The 12,960-nt window shown below is 50.2% G+C and overlaps 1 protein-coding gene across 1 annotated transcript in view; it reads right to left on the bottom strand.

Annotated features, from left to right (window-relative positions):
• Positions 1-6,120, bottom strand: part of PTPN5 (protein tyrosine phosphatase non-receptor type 5) — a gene marked incomplete at both ends in the record, with an annotated part of 34,410 nt that extends 28,290 nt beyond the window's left edge. Inside the window, 3 exon segments of the mRNA XM_080817753.1 lie at positions 3,169-3,245; positions 6,033-6,087; positions 6,090-6,120. Of these exon segments, the coding sequence (XP_080673879.1) occupies positions 3,169-3,245; positions 6,033-6,087; positions 6,090-6,120 (163 nt within the window).
• Positions 6,121-12,960: the final 6,840 nt, after the last annotated feature.

Here is a 12,960-nt window from a genome sequence, read left to right as displayed (position 1 = left end):
CAAAGCAAATGCCTATGGATCAAACTCCAGGGACTGTTCTGAGCTTTCCATTAACCCATGTGCTCCTCCAACAACTCTATGTGGTTGTAAATAGTATTCATGCTTGTCTTTTGTAACTGGGAAGCACAGAAAGGTTAAGTCGCTTGCCCATGATCACTCCCAGGGGTAAATGGTGGAACCAAGCCCAGGTCCAGAGTCCCTGCTTTTTATCAGTGCACCACACTGTCCTATGAGGGTGGACATTTTCTCAGTTCGGCTCCCTGCCGAATCTTCAGTACTTGCACGAGTGCCCTGCACGGGGATTCCCTCCATGAACAGTCATCCAGGGAGTGAAGAAATGAGTGAAAGACTCCCCTGGACATGCAGGACAAAATAGGCACTCGCCTTCAAAGAACGCGTGTCCCGCGGACGAAAAAGACAAAACATGATTACAAGATCACATTGTGATGGCATGGTGCGTGGGAGTCCAATGGGGCATCTAATTTGCCTAACCTCTAGCAGGCAGGGCTTTCCAGAGGAAGGACACAGATGGAGACAGGCAGGGTGACATTGCCCATCTCCTCCAGACTCCTCCCCGGGGCAGACACACCTTAGTGCTTCTTGCCTCTGTTCACACAGTGCCAGAAACTGGTGGTGGCTCCGTGGCGACAATGGAGGCAGAATGGGGAAGTGACCAGGAGCATGGGCTCTGGGAAGAGACGGCACAAACTGAGTCCTCACTCTACCAAACACCAGTGAAGTGACCTTGGATGGACTCCCTCACTTCCCCGGGCCTCAGTTTTCTCATTTAGAAGATGGGGACCGGAAATGATCTCAACAGGCGTCCGTGAGATGTACGTGTGAGTATTTAGAACAGTGCCAAGCACAACGAAGGCAACATGTCCGCCCCACTGGAGATAACCAATATTCCTCTTCCATTCTAAGCTGGTTGCTGGTTTTCAGAGAGAGTTGAAATTTCATATATTATTACTGTAGTCTCTCTCCTTGTGGTTCCACGCTATTTTTTCAGAAGCAGCTCAAAGCAGGGCAGGGAGGACACCTGTTTTATTTACCACTAGGTTCCTAGCACCTAATATAATACCCAACACGTAGTGGGGACTCAAAAAAAGTGTTTGTGGAATGAATGTCTGTGTAATTATATCCAATCCTTGTAAGGATAAATACTCATATTGCTGTTGTTTCCATTTACAGATAAGGCTTAGAGGCCCAGCAGGGGTAAGTGACCTGTCCATAAACACAGAGCCTATAAGCCAGACTCCAATGCCAAAGCCAGTGCTCTTTCCTTCACACTGTGCTACTCCCCACACTCCTATACATCATGTCCTATTTCCCGTGGGTTTTTTCTAGCCACTGGGCCAGCCCCGGTCATAGAATCATCTCTGAATTCTATGACTCATATCTGAATCACGGAACGTTTAATAGTTGAAAGGGACTTTTGATGTCATCTCGACCTCCCACCCATTGTGGAAATTTCCTCTCTACTGTCTATCCAGATAATATTTGAGTGCCTACAGTGATGGAACACTCATTTTCTTCCTCTTGAATTATCCAGTTCCATGACTGGACCACTTTCAGATTCAGAAAGAAGGTTTCGGGGGCTCCTGGGTGGCTCAGTCAGTTAAGCATCTGCCTTTGGCTCAGGGCATGATCCAGGGTCCTGGGGTGGAGCCCCCGCGTTTGTCGGGCTCCCTGCTAAGTGGGAGTCTGCTCCCCGCATCCCGTCCATGCTCTCTCTATCTCAAAATAAGTGGTTGCGTCCAAGCCAACCGAAGGGAAAAAATATAAATAAATAAATAAATAAATAAATAAATAAAATCTTAAAAAAAGAAAGAAAGAAAGTTCTGGATCCCTCGCACCAACAGGCCTCTTTTTAATTTCTATGTATCGGGTTTATGCCAGCCTCTTAAGAGACACAGAACAAATCTTCTGCCCTCTCGACAGGACAGCCTTTCATGTATTCACAGACAGCTCTCACGTCCCTTTGGAGAATTCTGTTCTTGAAGCTAGCTGTTTCCCGTCCCCACAAGGCACCTGAAAGATGACACCCATCCTAGACCAGCTAGACAGGCCTTCCAAAGCGTTTTTGAGCAATGGTACCCCCTACTGGATACGGCGTGAACTGCACCGAAGGGCTCCATCCCTACCTGGAGGCCGGAGGAAGCTTCATCAGCAGCTGGAGCACTGGCTCACGGTGGGAGCAACACAACCACTTATTTTAAAAAGTCATCGCTTTAGAGTCACACCTACTTGTTTTCAATATCTGTCTTAAAGAGTGTCACTGAAAATGCCACTAGAAGCTTCCTTGCCAGTCATGAGGTTTCTGACAAGCTAACCTTGGGACTTTAAAGTCAGCACTCAGAAGGCTGTTTCTGAACCAAAAGGATTGGAAGGAAAGAGGGAAAGAAGTATTGTGTCATGGGATCACGGCAGTTTTTTTCATTTGTCTTATATCTATCATCTGCAGTGAATATTTGTTATAAGGAAAAAAGTTTTATGAAAAGAGAATGAATACTAAGAATGTCTCCTAGCCTCCTTTCCTTTATTCCTCCGTGAGCAAGGTACCTGGTCTACAGCTGGGACACGCTGTCACCCCAGGGGCAGGGGCAGGGGCAGAGCGGTAACATCTCTGTGGTGACTGACGGCCAGCCAGGCTCCTGGTGAGCATGACCAATCAGCCTCAAGCATTCCCATCGGACCCTCACAGCCCAGGTTTTCAATAGGCCAGGCGCTTTCTCCTCATCGCCCACCCACCTTGGTTCATGCCACATTCAGGTGGTCCATGTCCCCTCGCCTTACATCCTTTTTTTTTTTCCTGCCTTACCTCTTGAAGTCTGCCCCACACACTGTTCGTCAGCGGCCAGGACCCCAGCATCACCAGACTCCCCAGCTCCTCAACCCTCTCTCGACCCTCCCAGCACACCCCCAGCTGCCCACTCTTCCCTCCATGGGAGCCCAGAGCAGCTTCGAATGACAACAGGTCATGAAAGATGATGAAAGACATCACGGATTAGAAAAACAAATCCTCATTTAAATGGAGACCTTGTGAGCAGCCGAGTCACCCCTCCGGAGCAAGTTCACAGCTAAGCGGGCTCGACTTCGGCTGGCACCATCTGGGGCTCTCTCTGCGCACGGGGAACTCTGGGGACCCTGGGTGCCCGGGAGACTTACCCGGCAGCCTCTCGCTGCAGCACATGTCCAGGGCCCCTCCCTCGGAGTCATCGGCTGGGGGCTTCTCTCTCTCACTCCTGCAGATGAAAAATGCCAGATGACACCGGGCAGCAGGGATCAAGGCAGAATGCTGAAGAAGGATAAAAAGTCTTCTTCACACTGTGTCCCTTGGAATAACCCTACCCCATGGTGGGGGGAGGGGGCGAGGAGAAGGACCAACCTACAGGAAGGTCAAGTGGCAGAGGCAGGAGTAGGATTGTGCAAGGGTTTTCCCCATGCAATAACCACCCTGTCATCACCGTCATCCCCTCTGCCATGGAGGGAGGGCTTACTATGTGCAAAGCACTTACACACTTTATCACATTAAGTCTTCACAGTGACCCCACGGATCAGGGATCAACCAATAGGCTCAGAGGAGTTAAGTAACTTGCCTAAGGTCACACAGCTCATTAGGGCAGAGCTGGGTATGAAATTACAGTCTAGAACTCCAGGCGTATGCGCTCACTGTTGTGTTATTCTGCCTCCTACTTCTGGAGGGTTTGAATCATAGGTGAGCAAGAAGAGAGGTCTGGGCCACACACAGTCTGTGCCCAGCTCCTTGAGGCCTGCAAGTACCTTGTGCTTCGGGCAGTAGAAAGTGGCCTGCAAAACTCTTTTCCAGAAATAGTTAGAAAATGTAATATATATATATATATATATATATATATATAGTGTGTGTGTGTGTATTCTAAATGTTCTATTTCTTTCTAACATCAGAAAACCCCCTTTCTAGCCAATCAGGGCACCTTCCAGGACTGTAATGGGGTCTAGCTTTTCTCCTTTACCCCGTAAGCTGGAAAAAGGTTGCTGGAGATCAGCCAGACCCCAGGAAGTGTCAGCCGAATAGACACACCCTGGGAGAAACTGGGTAGCTCACAGGGTTTCCCCTACTTTGGAAATGGCCTGATATGCAAATGTGGGTTCCAGTGGCCCTGCCTACCCTTCACGTTCTCACTCCTGGCACAAGCTGACCGATCAAGGGCTAGACACACCAACCAGGCCACGGCAAGCAGATCCTCTCCCCTGTACTTTTCAAATGCATTCTGGAGGGCCTGCAGTCTGTGATTGCTAGCTCTAAATCATGATGGCCACAGTGTCCTGGAGAGAAGGTCCAAAAACATCTGCTGCTATGGGCCTTGGGGCTGCTTCATTCCTGCCCATCCTGAGTCTTGAGTCTGTCTATCAAAACCATGAGATGCCCCAGGATCCTGCCAATAAATTCCAACATTTCAGCTTAAGCCAGTGGGATCTGATCTCTGAAATTAGTAACCCAAAGAAACTTGAATACGGCACTGCCAGCGTAATACTTCCACGAAGTCTAAGAGGTCAACTACCTATTGGGTAGGTCAACCCACTATTTCTGCCATCCTGCCTCTCAGACTGGTCCTGAGGCCCTGTTAGACCCAGCTGCAGACCAGAAACAATTAAGGATAGACAAGCAGGGTTAAGGGCGACACTTTATATCCTGACATCTTCTGCTCTCAACTGGCATTGCGTTATTTTATCTTTTCCTCATGCCAACTGGCAGGGACTCTGAGGATCCCAAACCCTGGAGCCCAGCTCTTGCAGAGAGAAGGCTGCTATCTTCAAGGCCCTTTAAATGTCTCCTGAATCCTTCCACTTTTCTCCCTCTCCACCACCTACGTCTTGGTCCACACCAGCCTCTCCTGCCTAGATTATTCCGGCAGTCTTTTAACTGGTCTCTGGCATTCACTCAGGCTGGCCCCTAAAACATTCTCCATCTGGTTCTAACACATATGGCTTCACAGGTTGTGCAGTTTACAACTTGCACAACTGGATGGGGCAGGCCTGAGCTAGAGATGATGGTTTCAAAAACTCACCGTTTATCAAATAACTTTCTTTAAAAAAATACTTTAAGTAAAAAATACTTTAAGTGGCATCCTACTGCACTTAGAACAAAGACAGAAATGCTTTAACATGCTTTACTAGGTCTTGCATGATTTGACCCCCGTATATCCCTCCAATCTTATTTCATACCCCCTTTCCCTCTGTGCTCAGCACCCTAGCTGCAATGGACAGGCTCTTTTCTCCACAGTGCCCCTGCACATGCTTTTCTCTCTGCCTAGAGAGCCCCTCCAGCTCTACTTCCTAGTACTTTTTACTCAGAGCACTGGACACAGTTCGAAGTTTCATTTTCATGTATGCCATTGTTTGATTAACATTAGACTACAAGCTCCATTTCTGTTTTATTCACCACTGTACCTTCAAAGCCTTACACAGAGTCTGGCTCAAAGTAGGTGTTAAATAAATGAATAAACAAATAAATACTCATTGAATCCGTTAATGTTGTCCTGACCTTCTTGAAAGAAACATCAAGAACCTCAAACATGGCCACTCTCTGAGCTGCCCTGTGGGGAGGTCTTTGTGAAGCCCCCTGGAGCCCTCCTCCACAGCTGTTGTCTGGGGCAGGCACAGAATCACACATCTGGAAGGCCCCTCTTTTAGGAGAGGAGGAAAGGTGGAGAGGCACAGAATGGAGGTCTGCCCTGCTCCAGGCACCATATTGAGCTGGTGGCCATGGGGATTGGGACGCTAGGCTTTTTCTCTCTATCATAAAGAGCAGCCCGGCTGGAAGGCAGCTCCTGAAGGCTGGCTCCTGGCTGGGTGCAGAAAGGTGACCAAGGTATCCAGATACCTCTGGAAGGGGACCCATGTGTGACTCACAGCTGCTTTCACACCTTAAGCCTCCCAGGCCCCAAGCCGTGTTCAGAATAGCTCAGCACTGCATGTGTGCGGCGGACTCTATAAATAAGCTTCCTAGAAAATGACTAATTTCATAATCAGAAAAGCAGAAAGAGTAGCACCTCTCATCTGTAGAGGAAAATGGAGCAAGAGCCCGCCGCTCGGCCTTGTAGTTGAAGGACTCCGGGCAACCCGAGTCCAGATCTGCATGGCTGGGCTGTTCAGGGAAGGTCTTTGATGAGATCTCCGAAGAGAAGAGATGGTCCATTCAGGCTGGATGGAGAAGCCCAGTCTCTGGACACCACTCTCTCCTCCCCGCCAAGAGCAGAAATAGCTGCTTGCAGACGATTCCTGCAGGCTCCCTCCTTCTCCTCGATTTCTAGGAGCTGGGTGACGGGAGCAGAAAATGCAGCAACTTGCTGGGCTGGCCCCCCACTGCTGCTCTTAGAACCAGAGAACCCCAGAGATGAGAAGACTTGGAGATCACCCAGCCTGTCCCTCCCTCACTGACGGAGACTATCTGGGCGGGGACAGAACCTTCCCAAAGCCACTGCCTCATTCAACAAGCGTTTGTGAGCAAGGCACGGGAGTTGTCCTAGGAATACAGTGACGAACCAGTCAGGCTCCTCCCTGCACAGCTCCCAGTCGTCTAAGGAAGGCACGCGCACACACACACACACATTTGCGTGCGCACGCACACACACACACACACACGCGCGCACAAGGCTGCTCCCGCACCTGCTTTAATCGATGTCTTCATGCAATACCTTGGGGTGCTCAGCTCAGATTGTGGTGAGTGGGCAGGGTATGGGGGGGGTCTTCTGCAAGGGGAAGATAAGAGCTGGTTCTTAAAGGATGTTTCTAGATGGATAAGGGTTCACAAGAGAAAGACCCTCCTTCACAGGGCAGACAGTGAGAGCAACGGAGAGATCTGAGATGTATGGAACATTTGGCGCCAACTGGGGGGAGCAGGCTGGTCAGTGGGTGGGAAGCGATGGGGGCCAGGCCTCACTGCCAGGAATCCTGCCTTCCCCAGTGGGGTAGCTTTCTTCGACTTGACCATGGGGCTTGCCTTGAACTGGGGTGGCACAGGCCCCTCACCCATGGCCTGGGTGGGAGAGGTCTATCATCGGAAGGGGAGGCCAGTAGCATGTGTTTGAGGAATGGACACTAGACCTGGCCAGTGGCATGGGATATGGTCCCAAACTACTCATTTTCCTAAAATGTGGTAAAATTCATCGAAGAGAAAAATCCACTATTTTAATCATCGTGAGAGTGTACAATCTTGCGCTATTTAACACATTCACAATGTGGCACCACTGCTCCCACTCTCGAGTTCCAGAGCACTTTTATCGACCCGAAAGGAAGCCTCGGACCCATGAGGGAGCCCCTGCTCACTGTCCCCTCCCCTAGCCTCTGGCAGTCATTCATCTGCTTCCTGTCCACATGGATTAGCCAGTTCTGGATATTTCATAGAAACAGAATCATAGGCGATGTGGTCTTTTGTGTCTGGCTTCTTTCATTTCAGCATAATGTTTTCTAGGTTCATCTGGGTTGGAGCACACATCAGTGCTCCGTTCCTTTTTATGGCTCGACAGCATTTGGCTGGGTGGATAGACTACGTTTCATCCATTCATCAAGCCATGGACATCTAGGTTGCTTCCACCTTCTGGCTATTATGAACAGGGCTGCAATGAACCAACCTCTCCTTTAAACTCTGCCCCCAGCATGCTCATGACTGGGTAATCTTTTCTCACCCCGGGCCCCTGAAGCCTCATCTATCAAATACGGTGGTCAGACCCCTCGCAGCCTGAATGGCATCTTTATCACTTGTTCACAGGCATGCATGTGTGTGTATGTGTGAAGGTAATGTGGACCCTGCAGCTTTTCCACCATTGCTGTTTGCTGGACACTGGGCCTGGATCAGTCTGCCTCATCTTTCCAGAACTCATGGCTAGTGTTGGGTGGGGGAGGGTGTCAGAGGACAGGTACAGGCTGCAGGCTGGGTGACTCAGCATTCTAGCAGAGCCCCATCTGGGATAGGCTGGGAGCACCTCACCTCTCCCTGGAGGGTGGGGAGGAGGACAGGTGAGTGCTGTGAGGAGGTGATGCCAGTTTTGCACAGGACTAGTATAGAGAATTGGTTAAAGGTTTTGGGATGGAGACCAAGGAGCCTGTGCCCTCTTCCTGGGCAGGTGAGGGGCTAGGAGGGGCTAGAATGCTGAAGCCTTATTTCTGGGTGGGAGCCTGAGCCCCCAGCAACCTCCTGACCCAACCCCAGGCCGACATGTCCTCTACCTTGGGCTTCACACTCCTGGGGCTCTGAGCCCCTGAGACATCCCCCCACTGTCACCATGGAGCTCCTTCTGCCCTCCCAGAGCTCTGATCCTACCAAACATCACTATTCCCTTAATCAAACACATATGCTCCTCTATTTCTAGGTCTTTGTTCATGCTGCTAACTCAACCTGAAATTTCCTTTCTCCCTCCTGCCAAATCTTACTCATCCTCAACATTTCCTCTTCCGTGGAGCCCTCCGTGATCTCCTGGGGAGAACCAAGCTCTCCCATCCCCGGGCTCCCCACACTCCTGGCTCACTACTTCTCTCTGCTTCTTGCTTTGTTCTGTTGCTGTAGTTGGCTGTTTAGACAACTGCCTCCCCAATCAGGTTTCCAGTCCCTTGAGAGCATCCCTGCCCCCTCAGCCACCTAGGCATCCCAACTGTTCAGGACATAAGCCTGCTGTTGTACACGTTTGAGGTCAAGTGGAAGGCAGTGGCAGGGTCTTAGAGGTCATGGCTCTGGGGGGCTATGGGAGGACAAACTCTAGCTGGGAACCTCCCAGCCTGGATTAGATGGCCAGGCCATGACCAGAAAGAGGCCCATAATGTGGTCTCGATTTTCATCAGCGTGTTCAGCAGGCAGGGGCCAAGGACATGATGGTTTCATGGAAGACAAAGGATGAAGCTGACTACTTCATGCAAATGAGTCATGTGTCCCCACGCATGCATAGGGAGAGGGCTTGCCCTTCTCAATGCGGTGAGCGGCAGGGACACCCACACACACCACTCACCTGGCTTCCTCATAATTCATTCCCAAGGTGTCCAGATGGGGAAAGGCGCCATCAGGGGCCAGGGCCGGAAGCTTCTCAGCAAAAAGCACACTGGAGATGCGAATGGAGAGGCCGACTTTAGAACACTCAGATGGGGGACTCAGGCAAGAGAGGTCATGTGCCTTGCCTCACATCACACAGCAGGGACAGCGGTTTTCAGTTAGTCAACGAAAATCCAAATTTCCTTGGGGAGTTAACTCTCTTTTTTCCCCAGGTGCCCTGCTTGTCCGCTGCCACACGGAAGGCCCAAGACCAGAGGTCTATCCTGTGTTATTCCGTGTTAGACCTTTCTGCCTGAATGACTCAGTCAGTTTCTGTTGCTGGTTACCAGAGAACTCAGGCTGATGTGCGCAGCGAAGTTGGGGAACAGACAGGCTCTGAGCCCCAAGCTCCCAATGCTTAGTTCACTGCTATTTCCATCTTGCCAAGCTGCCTACCCTCCCTGCCCAGCTGTCCACTGTCCGGCCATCTGTCCCCACGTCTGAGCAGACTGCAAACTTGGAGTGTTCGGGTTCCCAAACACAGGGTCTGAGTGTTCCTTGCTTGGGATGTGCCCAGATAAATGATGACTTCTCCATCCTGCTCCGTTGGTGGGAAACCAGGGCGTGGGTGTGGCAGAAACCCAATGGAAGGGAAGGTGGAAAGATCCTGGAGAGGCCCAGCCTGCAGAGGGGCTCATGTGACACTAAGTTTCCCATGTTCCATGTGAATCAGATCCAGAATTGGAACGTTCGTTTGCTCAACTAGTGTTTACTAAACAGCTCCTATGTGCAGGCCACTGTGTGAACTCTAGTTCACGGCCTTGTGGGGTAATGTATGCAGGACAGCAAAAGGCCAGTCTGATGGAGACGCTCAGGGTACTGTGGGGGCACCAGTGAGGTCCCTAATGGGGCAGAGAAGTCGGGAAACTTCCAGGGAACGAATCTATGGTGTGCCATGAAGGAGGAGGTGGGGTCAGCAGCTATGGAATGACAGGGGCAGGTGGGCCCTTCCAGGCAGAAGAAGGGCATGTGAACAGGCCTGGAGTTAAGAGAAAGCAGGTCACGTTCAAGAGATGGGAAGAAATTCAGTCTGACAAGGGGAGAGTGAAAAGGGAACATGATGCGGGACAGGGACGCTGATGGAGATGCTCATTTGTGATACTCTTATTTCTTGTTTTCCATCTCTCTCCCCTCTCTCCCAAGGTGAAACAGACCTTCATTCTTCAAACAGCCCTAGGAGGAACATAGTTTAATTTCCTGTGTTTTCTAGATGAAAAGATGGAGATTCAGAAACGTGAAGTGACCCACCCCAGGCCACACAGCTAGTAATGACAGATCTGCCCCTCACTGTCCATGTTCCTAAGCTCTCTTCTCTTCTGGCTTCCTACCTTTGTTGAAAACAGCACTCTGAAGGTAGGAAGAGAGTGAATGTGAATGAATCAGCAGACTACAGCGGCTGTGGGGTAATGGTTCTTTTTAAAAATTCCTCACTGTAGGTCTATTAGGCTGCATCCCATTTCACAGATGAAGAAACTAAGGCTTGGGGGTGAAGAGACTCTTCCAGGCTCACTCAGTGGGCAGATGAGTGAAGGAGCCAGAGGTGGACTCTGGCATGTCTGTCTTCCTGCCCAGGACCTCAAAGGAGCTCCTTGCTGTAGGGCCATTCACTTTTTGTGCCCTCTCCAGGCCTGGAATGACTGGAAATCCTGCCCTGGACGATGGTCTCAGGTTCCTCCATGGGAGTAATCAGCCCAGAGAGTCCTCCATGGGATACTGGTTTGGGTGGGGATGTCTATGATGGCAGCTGCGTTCCAATCCCGGAGCAACAAACATACTCTCTGGCCAGTAGCCCAGGACTCTTGTCCAAGGCCACCCTGTGACTTCGGGCCGGTTGTTTCCTCTAGTCCGAGTCTCAGTAGCACCAGCTAAAATCAAGGGACTTGAACTTAATGAATTTTAAGGGCCTTTCCTTAAGGTCAAGCCTCAACTTCAGGGCTGTCAATGGATTTAATGAGGCGGGGGGTGGAGTGGAGGGGCAGGGAACCAGCAGAGGGTGCTCCCAGCAGCAGGGAGACAAGGCTTTGGTCCATGGAGAGGATCCCACCCCAGGCAGTCACTGAAAGAGGGAAGCCATGTTCACTTCTGATGATTAGTATCTGTTGCGGATAGTCCTATTTGTATGGTGAGCCCCCGGAAAGATCAAACCAAGAGCAGGATTCCAGCGTTCATAGGTCATCTGGTTCAACCCTGTGTTCCAACACTCTGAAAACACTCATTTCCGTTCCCTCTCTCAACACCTCCTGAGACCCAGGTAGAGAGTCCAGTGTACAAGGAGAAAACAGACCCTCACAAACGTGAAGGCACGATCACATCTCTTGTGAGGGTCTACTGCTATCTCCATTTGGTTAATGTCCACTCCTACCTGTAACACCTTGGAATGTAATTTTCCCTTCACTGGAAAAGCCCCCTTTCCCCTTCCCAGCATGGAAAACTCTTGAAGACCCTTTTAAGCTCTTGTCCAATGTCCCCTCTTCCTTTCTCACCTCTCTGTTCAGAAATGATCTCTTGATGCCTGTATCCCCAGTTCCCACGGAGCATCTGTACACAAACCTGTGGACCGGAAGTCCCACGTGCTCCCCCTCCCCCACCCCCTGTATTGAGTGCTCGCCGTGTACTGGAGACCATGCCAACTGCTGGGCACATTCTCCATCCTTCATCTCTCGCTGTAACCCCATCAACTAAACACAGTGCTCCTCCTCCTCCTACACATGCGGAGATTGGGACTTGGAGGGACTGAGTCATTGTTCAAGGTCACACAGTTGGTAAGTGGCAGAACCAGGCTTCCAGCTCAGTTTGCCTCAACCCCAGGCCCAGGCTTTATTTAAACCACAAAGTGTGCAGCTTCTGGCACGGACCCTCTTATTTCCCATACCTATACTCGATCTGACACCTGGCAGAGAGATTCAAGACGTATTTCTTGGAAAGATCAATTAAAAGCAGGTTAGAGACGGAGTATGAATAAATGGCTCATTAAAAACCAAAATCACAGGCTGTGGGATTGGGCAGCCTGAGTATGAACGAAGGATTCCCCCAGTAGTTGCCCAGTCTTGCATAAGATACTTGAATTCTCTATGCCTCAGTTTCCTTACCTGTGAAATGGAAAAAATCATCTAGACATCGAAGGATTCTTAAGGATCTTAAGTGAGGGGCGCCTGGGGGGCTCAGTTGGTAAGCATCTGCCTTTGGCTCAGGTCATGATCCCAAGGCCCTGGGATCCCTGCTCTGCTGGAAGTCATCTTATCCCTTCTGCCCCTCCCCCTTCACTGATGCACATATGCTTTCTCAAATAAAATCTTAAAAAACAAAAACAAAAACAAAAACACAACCCTGGAGTGGCTGGGTGGCTCAGTGGGTTAAGCCTCTGCCTTTGGCTCAGGTCACGATCTCAGGGTCCTCGGATCGAGCCCCGCATCGGGCTCTCTGCTCAGCGGGAGCCTGCTTCCCCCTCTCTCTCTGCCTGCCTCCCTGCCTACTTGTGATCTCTCTCTCTGTAAAATAAATAAGTAAAATCTTAAAAAAAAAAACAACAAAAAAAACCCCCTAAAAACCTTAGCTGTTTGTCTTGTACACATACATTATCTTGTATGTCAGGTATTGCCTGTTTCTCAGTGAATACAGCTCTTCTTTCCCCACACAGATGAGGCCTATGGAGACTCTAGAATGAGTCTTATGATGTGCCGGTAAACTGGTTCTCAGAAATATAAATAAATAAATGGGAAAACCCTGATTAGTGACACCTGCCGATTTCCATGGCGTAAATGGTCCCACCATCTACCGACTGACAAATGTGAGGGTCAGGCTGCCAGTCATGGAGGAGATCAGGAGTTTTACTCCAACTCTCTGAGCCTGTTTCCTCATCTTTAACATCCCATTGTGGGGATGAGTAAACATCCAGCTCC

This window comes from Martes martes, assembly GCF_963455335.1.
Source record: "Martes martes genome assembly, chromosome: 10".
NCBI lineage: Eukaryota > Metazoa > Chordata > Mammalia > Carnivora > Mustelidae > Martes > Martes martes.
The sequence above is the reverse complement of the archived record's forward strand: the minus strand, read 5'-3'. Positions and strand labels throughout refer to the sequence as shown.